The 12,003-nt window shown below is 41.0% G+C and overlaps 2 protein-coding genes across 11 annotated transcripts; both read right to left on the reverse strand.

Moving 5' to 3' along the window:
• Nucleotides 1-706: 706 nt before the first annotated feature.
• LOC149649036 (uncharacterized) lies at nt 707-5,515 on the reverse strand. 10 transcript variants are annotated; one of them, XM_089849498.1, is made up of 10 exons: nt 4,625-5,515; nt 4,045-4,142; nt 3,778-3,951; nt 3,550-3,692; nt 3,398-3,471; nt 3,286-3,335; nt 2,784-3,213; nt 2,609-2,689; nt 2,359-2,545; nt 707-1,034 (listed from the first exon to the last, which is right to left on the reverse strand). In XM_089849498.1, exon 1 carries the CDS (start codon nt 5,495-5,497, stop codon nt 4,928-4,930), a length of 570 nt encoding a protein of 189 aa, XP_089705624.1. In that variant the 5' UTR covers nt 5,498-5,515; the 3' UTR covers nt 707-1,034; nt 2,359-2,545; nt 2,609-2,689; nt 2,784-3,213; nt 3,286-3,335; nt 3,398-3,471; nt 3,550-3,692; nt 3,778-3,951; nt 4,045-4,142; nt 4,625-4,927. The 10 variants fall into 10 exon arrangements, with proteins under 10 accessions (XP_089705624.1, XP_089705621.1, XP_089705622.1 ...); XM_089849495.1 differs by having other exon boundaries at nt 4,045-4,086; nt 4,180-5,515; XM_089849496.1 differs by having other exon boundaries at nt 3,778-3,967; nt 4,045-4,086; nt 4,180-5,515.
• Nucleotides 5,516-7,284: 1,769 nt separating this feature from the next.
• LOC149649037 (uncharacterized) lies at nt 7,285-11,800 on the reverse strand. The gene is made up of 3 exons (XM_089849500.1): nt 11,333-11,800; nt 11,187-11,263; nt 7,285-7,344 (listed from the first exon to the last, which is right to left on the reverse strand). The coding sequence occupies exons 1-2, from the start codon at nt 11,798-11,800 to the stop codon at nt 11,249-11,251; spliced, it is 483 nt and encodes a 160-aa protein (XP_089705626.1). The 3' UTR covers nt 7,285-7,344; nt 11,187-11,248.
• Between the last annotated feature and the right edge of the window lie 203 nt (nt 11,801-12,003).

Here is a 12,003-nt window from a genome sequence, read left to right on the forward strand (position 1 = left end):
AAAAATGCTCTGGAAGATAGATTTTATGTTCGTATCGAAATAGAGCCAGGTGTTCGCGTCTCGGTAGCTGGACCAATGGCCAAGTTATTTAACATTCCCGAAGAGGGAGAATTTTTTCAACACAGTCATTCGGGAGTGGCTCTGGTAAATCCTCGATTAAGAATAATGACCCTGACAGCGGATAATAATTTTTGGACTAGCGAATACGATGTGGATAGATTTCCAGAAGACCCAAATATGGCTGACCAGCCGTCCCTACCCGGATATCAACAGGATAACCCTCAAGGCAAACGAGTTGACAATTTTGCGTGTGAAATTCCTCCCGGGGTTTATTATCATATTAGCGATGTTTTAAGTGCCATGGGCGAAGCCATGTCCCCGGCGCATAGGAAAAGTCTAAAATTTACGCAGAATGTAGACGGAACCGTGACGGTTTCAAAACTGAACGATACGGTTTCCATTTTGTTTCCCAAAACAACACCCGGGAGGGGACTGGGACGATTGCTAGGCTTTAGTGCCAATCAATTAGATCGGTATCTTAATAACGAGACTTCGGAGTATCCCGCGGATATCATGAGAGGCGTCGATGCCATGTTTGTCTATACCAATATTATTCGGCAACAGGTAGTAGGTGGTGGTCAAGCTCCTCTGCTACGTTTCATAAAAATGCCGGCTTTTTCGCTGCTAGACGAGGAGAACCAGGAAATATTTAATAATATCGACTTTTATCCAATTTCAACCAGCGATATACAAGAAATTGAAATTGAATTGAAATCCGATTACGGGGAAAATATTCCGTTTAATTTGGGCAAAGTATATATTAAACTGTTTTTTAGGCGTCGACGTCAATAGCCCAGAAGCAATGGTACCTAATAGATACACTCTGTATTTCCAAAGAGGATCCTCCCTTCCGGCTTTACACGCAAACGTTTTCCAATCCGGAGGTCGTTTTAGTGTTGGCGGTATCTTTAATTCTTTATTGCGCAAAATTACACCCTTTATTAGGCCGGCCATTAGTACTTTAGCGTCCGAAGCTGTTGGGTTAACGAGTAGAGTAATTAGCGATGCCCAAAACCCCGGAATATCACCTCGAGAATCGATTAAAAGAAATGTCAAACAATCTATAAATTCCCTACTACATAAAGGCGTGGACCGGTTCGTCAACACTCAAAGCGGGACGGGCCGAAAACGAAAGAGGACTGCTAAAACAAGCCGGAGCAAACGTGTTAAGCGACGCACTAAACGCGATTTTCTAGACTAAACATGTCGACCTACGAAAGTGTTCTTTCCGACTTTGAAGTATTTGAAAAGCCAGTGGTGAATAATAATATTGTTGGGACTAAAACGACTGCTCATTATCCCATTGCCCCCCTAACTAATGCTAAATATGTAGAATTTATCATTCCCCCCTCTAACAATTATCATGATTTGACTAAAACTCTTTTGAGAGTAAAATTTCGCGTTTTGCACGAGGACGGCACGGCCGTTCCAGATGCGGAAAAGAAAGTCTCGGTGACAAATTTAATAATTGCCTCGCTATTTTGTCAAGTAGAATTATTTCTCAATGGCGTCGCTGTCCAGCAACCTAATAATATGTACCCATATATGGCCTATTTTAAAATACTTTTAAATTATGGACAAACGGCGGCCAATTCCTGGTTAACTTCTATGTTATATTATTTGGATACCATTATTGATCCGGCGACGGCTTTAGATAACGCCAATATTAACAAAGAAGATAATGGTATTGGTCGTCGCGCTAAACGCGTGGCCCAATCAAAGACGTGCGATGTAATTGGCGAATTATTTTTGGATATGTTCAAAACGCCCAAATTCTTACTAGATAATATCGAGGTGCGAATTAGACTTCATCGAAGCTCCACGGATTTCGCTATTATTCACAATGAGCAGGGCAAAAAGTATAAGATTGATTTAACGGAATGCACTTTGTTTACGCGCGAAATTGAGGTTAATCCCGAACTGCAACTAGCTCACGCCCAGATGTTAAACTCGGGAATAAACGCTCGCTACGAAGTAAACTCTATTGTTATGAAAAATTTCTTAATAACCACCGGAACGCAAGATTTTATTAGGGACAGCTTGTTTACGGGGCAATTACCCTCGCGAACTGTCGTGGCTTTCGTTACTAATAAAAAATTTGTAGGGGAAGCAACTTCCAACCCCCTGGATCTCCAACACTTCAAACTCGATTTCATGCAATTCTCTTTAAATTCGCAAAATTATCCCGATATCCCCTTTACGCCCAATTTTGACGACGACCAGTACGTTAGATGTTACAATTCTTTATTCGAGGGTCTCGAGATATTAGGTCTTGACCGAGGAAATATTATTTCTTACGATTTATATAAGAAGGGCTTTTTTGTCGTTGTTTTTGATTTGAGTAGAGAGCATCTCGCTTCGTTAGGTCTAAATTCCATGCCCCAGACTGGTAACTTGCGATTATCGTTAAGATTTAGCTCTCCGCTAACCGAAAACGTCACGTGCATTGTCATGGCCGAATTTCCAAACAACCAATTAATAATATCTAAAAACAGAGAAATTATTTATAATCACCCCAACGTATAAAAGACTAAAACTTTATAAATACAATATCAGTCGCGAGCCAAGATGCACCAAGTACACACCGTCACGCCAAAGCTCGATATTTGCGTCATTGAATCTATTGAACCTAAAATATTAATTCAAAGATCGGATACGCGTACAAAAACTATATTAAAACCTAACGCCTGGTACGCTTTGTTTCGGTTTCAAAATGAACTCACGTCCTTTTTTGACGGAAAAATACCTCGCTATCATATTTGGTTGCCCGTCAAAGAGCGCATCAAGCTGGAATGCTTCGTCAACTCGAAAGATGAACGTCTAATCGATCTTCGATACTATGAACGAGGTAGCGGCAGTCGTTATTTCCTCAACTTTAGCACCAGCGAAGGATTTAGCCTGAACAAAACAGGATGGCAGACGTTGATCGACTTAAAGCCGTTGATTGACGAGGATCTCAAGGCTAAAGGGATAGCTGTCTGTCGCATGCGCGAATTAATTTTAAACGAGCTCACTACCACCTTGTTTGACGTCACTTCCACTTGCGCCAACGTCGAGTGTCGAAAACAAATATGCCACTCTCAAAGCTGCTCGGAATTTGACACAAATTTCAGCGATCGAGTCGAGCGTAATTTGCACGAAGCGCTGCCTCAACTGGATCGTGAGAAAATTTTGCATCAATTTGAGACCGACCATGGATGGATCGAGGATCAAGAGGATATTTACGCTTATTTTGTCAACAGTTTTGCCGATTTAAAGAATGCCTTGATTTATGGCTATTAAGATAAATGTATTGATATATCGTATTTGTTTAACTGATATTGTTTTTATAAAATACCTTTGCGTGTATTAAATAAAGTTGTTTATTGGGAAACCATTTAGTCGTTATTTATACTTGTCAAGACATGGATGCTAAAATTAGAAAAATTTATTACGACGTGGCAAATCCGGCCGCTTATGGGTCGCTAGCCAGATTACAAAAGGCCTTACCGGACGTGCCAAAAGCAAAATTAATCGCCTTTCTCGAGAAACAGCCCGCCTATACGAAACATCGATTTCGACGTTTCCGATTCAAAACTAACCAAGTGTACGCCTCAACTATCGATGACGTTTTTCAAGCTGATTTGTTGGATCTACCGAAATTAAAACGTTTTAATAAAAATGTTCGCTATGTTTTGTGCGTCATTGACGTCTTAAGCCGCTACGGATGGACAGTACCTCTTAGAAACAAAACATCTGGCGAGGTTATCGAAGCTTTTAAAAAAATATTTCGAGAGAGGATCCCTTTAAAAATATACACGGACTACGGTGGGGAATTTAGTTCGCGCAACTTTGCATCCTTCTTGAAACGAAACAATGTGCAAATACATTTTGCCAGGAGTCAGCATAAGGCTAGTTTAGCGGAACGCTTTATTAGAACAATTAAGGAACAAATTGCCCGGGTTATTACGGCCACGGGGAATAAAAATTACGTTAAATATTTACCTTTAATTACTCAAGCCTATAATGAACGGGTTCATTCAACTACTGGAATTGCACCGGTTCATGTTAATATAGATAACGAATCAATCATTTGGAATAAACTGTACGGGAAATCAAACGGAATTAATCGATACGCACCGAGGCTTAAAGTTGGCGATCACGTGCGTCTTTCTATAGCTAGTAGAGTATTTAGAAAAACCAGCTCGGGAGGCACCTTTACTGACGAAATATTTCGCGTTGTTGACGTCATACCCAGGTCACCACCCGTCTATCGCGTAGCAGATTTAAAGGGGGAGCAAATTTTGGGTGTTTTCTACAGCGCCGAACTACAAAAAGTCTCGTTACCCGAGACGGGCCTTGTCAAGAATAAATTATGAACACTTCGCAAATAAACGCTCTCTTAACTTGCGACAAAAGAACGCGACCCTACTATTTAGGATGCTTCCCAGTAAACAGACTCCCAGAACGGCCAAAAAGGTCCAAATTTTGCTTTATATTCAATAATGAAGCAGCTGGAGAGGCTGGAGAACATTGGATAGCGTGCTTTTCTAACAATGACACGGTGGAAATGTTTTGCACTTACGGAAATTCGCCGCGATACTATAAAGTTAATTTAAAACGATACGGGAAACGAGTTGTTTACAATAAACAACAAATTCAACATCCATTCTTTCAACTGTGTGGCGTCCATTGTTGTCTGTACCTATCACTCCGCTGTAAGGGCGTAGCTAGAAAGACGATATTAGACGCCATCTATGACCAGAATCTTAAACTTAACGACTATGTCGCTTTATTATATTTATCTTTACATTTAAAAAAACATGTACACAGATATTGTTCGCAATAAAACAATTTTTTATTTGTCTAAATATTACATTTTTTTTTATTAATCAATATCGCGCCATTTATTATGCCTCTTTCTCCTCTCGTTAGATGGAACCAGCGGTCCTAAGTTTTGGAGTTCGTCTTTCTTCTTCCGAGGTTTTTTCTTTTTTTTCTTGTTTTTCTGTTTAGCGGAGGCCGTCTCAAACAAGTTTTCCAAGTCCGTTAAATTGTCCCCGTTTTCCTCCGCTAAATTCTCTTGTTCATCGACAATTTCCTCTTGTAAATCGTCGTCACGATTTGCATAACCGACAGCTCCTTCTTCTAGCTCTCTTTTTGGCGTGAAAAATGTGTTTTGCAAATGATTTGCAAGAACTTCGGCTTGCCGTTTCACCATATCTCCAACATAGGTCGGCCCAAATTGTTGGTAAAAATCTTCTGGTGTTGGTGTCCCCGCAGCCGTTTCGCTTTTGAAAACCTTTTGCCGAGGCTCGGCTCGTTTAGGCGTAGTAAAAGAACTGCCCGAAGCGCTTGTTGTCGGTGATGACGTGGCATAGCTCGGCCATGACAATTGTTTTTTTCGCGGGGGCATTTTAGGGGTGACCGGTAATGGCGGCGTGGGGACATTAGACATTGCCTGTGTTACGACCTCAAATTTAGGTAAGGGAATTTGTTTCTCGATACTTAAATATTTCTTAAAAGCGTCTAAATATTTATATAATTTATCGTAGGCATTCAATGGCGATTTTAAAATATCCTCAATCTCTCGGTCCAAAGCAGAGTGCTCTTGGGCAGCTGTTGAAGTTACTGCGCTAGCGGGCACAAGAACCATTTGTTTCATAGTTTAGCAGCTATGGCTTGGACAATCGAAGGCAAGATTGCGGCAAGCAACGTCGTAAGAAAACCACCTGATTGCTGCAACAACAGCTTTTTTTTGCTTTTCTGCGACAAGGTACTTGATCCGAGTTGTCTAATAATTTTCTTGTACTTTGCTAGCTTTTTCTTACGGTCTTTACTCAAATAAATACCCCCGCCCTTTAAATTCTTACAAATTGTCTGAATGCTCTTTAATTGAGGCGCGCTACTATTGTTTAAGAGGGTTCGCCGTTGTTTACAGCTAGTTTGACGCAAACTCTGTAAATAAGGGACAAATTTGGCAAACTTGGTCGAGGGACGCGCTACGACGAGTCGGGAGCGTTTTGCTGATCGACGTTTAACGCGTGGGGCCATTATTCAAATGACAATTAAATTTAATCGACATAGACATACATAGGTGATTCGTGAGGTAGAACTCGCGACCTTAATCGTAAATTTTCCGGAGTTTCTTGTTTTAAATCAATTAACAAATAGCTATAGGGTTCTCTAGTGGCTAGTCTGTACGCCTCCGTAATACGCTTCGGGTTATCTGGACTTATTTGTTGCGCCAAATATCTAATAGAGGCGACATCTCGAGGATTTTTCATTATTATAAAATAGGAAGAGTTTTGAGAAATTATCCGCGATTGGCTACCCTTGGGAAACAGTTGTTGAGTAATAATAATAACCGTATACCCTAAATGATGCGACGTCACGCACACTAAATCGGCAATATGAGTTTGTTTAAATAATTGGCTAGCTAAGTCGTCTAGTATCAAGTAGGAGTCGCGATTCATTTCCCAAAAGTCCGGATCCGCCGTTGGCAAGCCTTGAATAAATTGAATTCCCGGAATCAATTGTTTCAATTTTTCGTAGTTTGGCTGCCAGGCGGCGTAGCAATAAATAACCTTTTTATGCGGTGGGTCAAACATAAGCTGATGATTTTGCAATAAGTTACTTAAAAGAAAACTCTTCCCCGCTTGCGTTGGCCCCACGATTAGAAACTGGGCGGGTGTTTGGAACTTTAAAGAATGCGAGACTGACTCGGTTGGATTCATCTTGATTAATAAACATTTTTATTTTAATTAACAGTTTATATATATAATATACATAATCAAAAATACAATTAACCCAAAACCCAAAGACCCTTAATAAACACAAATTAGAAAATATTTAAACAAAATAAACGAAACCCTTTTACCCAAAAAATTCCCCTATGAAGTAATTGTTTTTTTAAAAAGTTTCTCTTCTAATTCCAGACAACGCTGGCGGAAGCGTTGAACGTTGAGGAGGTTAAAGTTGACGCGAGACTCGGAGGGTAGTTGGTACACACGCACTACAGAAGAAAACACGACGGATTTATGCGCACGCGCACTTTTTCGTTTCCCGACCGCTCTTTGTTGATGGCTGGGCATGTTTGGATTAGAGGCTCGCAAACATCCTCGCCCTCGCTGGTCGGGAATTCGGGAAACCCCTGACGCAGTGGTTTGTTGTTGCACGGTTTTTTGGAAACCATCGGACACGATGGGCTGTGTTTCCGATGTTCCCTCGATGGATGGTCCGTGCAACGCCACTGGTACAAGGCGATGCCGCAAAAGGCGCAGCGCGTCGTCTGTGTTTCTACATCTGCAAGATAGAAACCGTCTTTGGCCAGGGCTTCGATAGGAACGCAAGATTCCCACAAGCCCTCAAAAGTATGTCTTCGCCTAGCCTCGTAATTCATGCGAGAGAGATGTTGAAGCGGGTGTTGCCTCTTTGAAACCGTAGGGTCGACTGGTTGTCAAATCGGCGTTCAACAATCTCTTATTCGAGGTTTGGCGAAATCTTTTGGTAATTTTAACGGCCTCTAGCTGCAGCTTATATTTATCCCGTTTAAAATTAAAAGGGACATTGACTGTAACTTCCTTTTCCGGATTCATCGCTACACTTTCAAAGGTTTCAAAGTCAAGTTTTTCAAGATTTTCTCGATTTAACGTCAACCCTTTAATTTTCTTGACTTCTTTTCCTTTGCTAGTGCGAAACGAGTAACTTTTGGCACCGGTACTACAAAAGGAAGTTATATAATCACCGCCGAGTTCATCCGCCCAGCAACCAATATGATTGCCAGTTGGAATGTCAAACTTTCCCGGTAGATGGCGGTAGATTATCGAGTCGGTGTCACAATACAAGGCTGCGCGGTCTAATTGAAGCAGCATCTTGTTCAATTCGAGTCGCCCGTAGCAAGAAACAAAGCTCCCCACAATGGCCGACCCCAGTTTGTAGTCCGAAACGTAATCGCTTTTGGCTTTGTACGATAAAAGAGCGATCGACTCCGTAACTGGCCGTAAGTCGACTAATTCCAGAGTGTAATCGCTCGCGTATCGTATCAATTCGTAATAATTGTTGATAAAGATGCTGCGAATCTTTCCCGTATTCAGAGCCATGCGACCCCAAAGAGAATTTAAATTAATTTTAGCGATATTACGCAGTGAAGGATTTGATTGAATATCCGCCACGGTCAGAGAAAGCTTTTCATTCTTGTTTATATCAGCGATATACGCCTCTTTTTGCAGAGGCGTTTGCGCGTGAGCGGGAAATCCGGAATTCTTCACTTTTAGGGCGATAAAATCAGTCATGTACTGGGCGAAGAAATATTCCGTTTTTGGATAATGGTACACCTCGAATATATCAAGGAGTTTATATCCATGCTCCATAGCGGCATAGACTTCAACCGTTGGCCAGACTGATTCGAAAGCCCTTTCGTTGACAGTGTGATCGCAGATTTCCGCTCGCAATTCTAGACACGTGCGACAGAGGGCGTAGGCTAATTTACCACCGCTGCGGAAGGGAATTAAGGGGATGTGGAGATCTTGAGGGGGAAGCAGACGACAACTCATAACGCCAAAATACCACCCTGGCGATTTGTCAAAATCTCTGCTATAGATTATGGGGTGGCCGCTAGGGTACGGACAATCGCGACAAACTTTCGGGTACAAAGAAATAATATCCTTGTAGAAAATTTTCTCCTCACCTTGCACGTGGCAGTTAAGAACAAAATTTTCCGTCCGTCCCCCATAGAGAGCGCTACGGGCTGATATTTGAGGTCGAAAAGTTAAACTTTTGCAGAAAGCCTTTGCTTCGGCGTTTTCTTTTAAAAGCTTAGCAAATTGACACTCAAAAATCGAGGTATATTCATACCCGACCATCTTCTCTTTAATAAACAGCTCTCTATCTAGGGTCCGCTCGTACAGAAATCTGTTGCTGGCTTTGAGTTGGGTATTGTAGGCATTAAGTTTTTGGCATGGACAACCGTGAAAGTAGCAACCGTGGAAATCGTAGATTTTGGGAGGAGTTTCGCTATAGCCGTCGACTAAATAGCGACCCACGCGGTACTCGCCCCCGTAGCTTAAAGCAGTGCGCAATTTTATATTTTCAGTTTTCTCCACCCAAGCGAGATATTTTAAGCTAATTTGACTGTGATTAAATTTTGCGTTATAGCCGTTAGAAGGAACAATACCCATGCTGTAAGGTTTATAGTAATTGTTAAGATAAATAGTGGTTAGAGCACCCGCCAAAGTAATATTTTTTAAGCAGAAAGGGTCTAATTTGGTTAGATCTACGTAAATTTTTCTAAAAGCTTCGACGCCTTGTCTTAGGACTTTGACGTCTTGAATGCAATATTTAATAAGCTCTTCTTTGATGTTGTAAATAGATCCTTCCATTGACGCGTACCAAGCTTGAAAATCTCGATAATCATTGGCTTTCATTTGAGCTACGTTAAAGTACGAAGCTTCAGGGATGACACCAATGTAATTAAGATTTTCTTCGGTATGAAAATCAAATGGAAAGAATCCTTTCGCCACATCGCCGAGGCTAAACATGCTGGTGAAATTACGCAGAGGTTGACTAATGTAATTAAAGCTATCGAGGAATCTAATTTGCGGTCCCTCGAGATGAATCATGAGAATTTTACTACCGTCAAAAATAACGGCAGGGGTGACGTGTCTATGGACTAAAGCGTTAAGAATTAAGAAGTTATCAAAAGCTTTCGCGTAATGAGCTACGACTTGAGTGTTAGTAAAGCGCGGTTGGTACGTTTTACGCTTCTGTCCAGTCAAAACTACCTGCTCGACGCTAAATAAATAATTTAAAAATTGCTCGACGCAATTGGCGCCGTAAAAAATTTTAGTTTCAAAGCCAGCTTCAGTCTCTACGTCGCAAACTAGTAAAATGGGGACGTGGATATTATTTCTAAGAATAGTCTCAATGTCGTAATAAATAAACCGCGAGGCTTTCATTTTGGTTTCCAAAGGCATAACAAAATGTTCACCTGGCGGATGAACTATTTTACACTGAGAGCATTCGGGATTGCAGTCGTGATCGTCACCCATCAGTCGCCCACATTCTAAACATCGTTTTTGGCTCGCGCAGGTGCCATTAAGTAAATGAGTTTCGTAGCAGGGGCCCGGGAAAAAGTAGCGGTGGCATTCGTCGCAACGTTTTAAAACGTCCTCGTTGGTTAAATGAAAAGCTTCTCCTTGACACCGAAAACATATATAGGGTTTTGTATCCTCGGGGCATTTATGCTCTTTTAACAATTCGTATTTGTAAAAAGATTTTAAGCATAAATCGCAAGAGATACAACCCCCCATCATGCCGTGCCAAGTTTTCGCGGGGTGGATATGGTCGCCAATTTTTAATAAATAGATAAATTTAGGAGCTTGGGGTCCTTTGAAAAATATGGTAAAATTATTCGCAGCATCAATTATCACGATTCTATAATGGGGAGCTAAATAATTTTGAAATTTTTGAATATCTTCTAGAGTAACAAAACCTTCGGGGACTCCGGCTTTCCTGTGCAAGATTTTTGCAATATTACCCACAAGGGTGCTATCGCGTTTCAGTTTTTTGAAATTGTTCTGGTTAAAGGGCTGACCTTGCTTTTTTTGTCGATAAAAATTGCGATCGGCCAGCTCTTTACCCAAAACTAAACTCCGAGCAAAACAAAGGTTATCATTATTCTCCATAAAAATAAATTGGTTATTTTGTTTAACGAAATAATCCAAATTAACCAAAGTTCTATTTTTTATGGACTTATAATAAACTCCTATATTCGCGTCGAGGTTTAAAAAAATAATGTCAAACTGAAAATCTTCCCCATTAAAGACAAAGTCCCGACTAGATTGCGTTACTCTATAGATGGTTCGCATAATTCGCTTACTGGTGAATTTGTCAATTTTTATAAATTTAATATTAACGGGGGTCGGCAATCCGGGGGAGCTTAAAACAAATCGAACCCGATTATACCCGGGATTCTCGGTTACTAATTTGCGTATAACTTCGTCGAGAATTTTTCGAAAAATTCGAAAAAAATCTCGCGTTGGAATGTCTTCCAGATTTTTGAAAGCTATACGCAAATCGATTTGTTTACAATGCCACTTGCGACTCGTTTTGTCAATCTGTCGCTCAATTGTGTAGTACCGGTTTACCTGTGCGTGTTCCTCTCCGCCACTACCCTCCGAGTCACTCCCGCTGCTGCCGCTGCTCGAACTCATTTTTTGAATCTCTATCAGAAATAAAAAAAAATTGGAACAAAATTTTTGGTTTGTAAATTTATTGTTAATAAGATACTTACTTTGCTTGGCGGCTGCTGAGCGGCTTCTGCGTCGTTCTTCACGTCGTCCACCAAGCGATGGAAAGCGTTTAGAAGTTTGACGGCGTCTTTGTTTTTAGCGTCAACGACTCTTTTTAGCCGCTTATGTCTACACTCCCACAGTTTGTCCGCCTGGGCGTCTTTTATGTCTTTAAATTTATATATACTGATATCTATGTAGAAATCCCCTTTTCGCGGGGGGATTTTAGTTTCAAAATATTGCCCGTCGCTTCTCAAGCGATAGGACCCCTCAACCCCGTTGACGCCGACAACGTGTTTCTGCAACACGTCCTGGACAAACTCCTCGTCGTCAGAATCGAGGAGGATCTCAACGGGGTCGGGTTTTACAAATTGACTCAGCGTTCGTTGACCGTTGCTGGATCCTTGTCGATTATTAGGAGAAGAAGGTGGAGATTCAAACATAGATTGAGACTCTTGGTACTTGTTCATGGCTGGATCGATTGTGAGAATCCAATACCCATGCTCAAGCTTTTATACCCAAAATCTCAGGGCCATTTTTTTTAGAATACAGGCTTAGACATGGTTTTTTTTATTAAGAATTTAAAAAATATAATTATGTCTGATACGCTATTTTTAATTTGACCTAAAAACATTTTTTTATTGTGGAGTTGGTACTAAAGATTATAGAAGAC

Source organism: Phalangium opilio, unplaced genomic scaffold (assembly GCF_054372755.1).
Source record: "Phalangium opilio isolate 3A_F unplaced genomic scaffold, DU_Popi_V2 ptg000088l_1, whole genome shotgun sequence".
In the NCBI taxonomy this organism is placed as follows: domain Eukaryota; kingdom Metazoa; phylum Arthropoda; class Arachnida; order Opiliones; family Phalangiidae; genus Phalangium; species Phalangium opilio.

Excerpts from the sequence above, each read along its gene's own strand:
- LOC149649036 (XM_089849498.1), bottom strand. The coding sequence starts at position 5,497 with ATGTCTAATGTCCCCACGCCGCCATTACCGGTCACCCCTAAAATGCCC.
- LOC149649037 (XM_089849500.1), bottom strand. The coding sequence starts at position 11,800 with ATGAACAAGTACCAAGAGTCTCAATCTATGTTTGAATCTCCACCTTCT.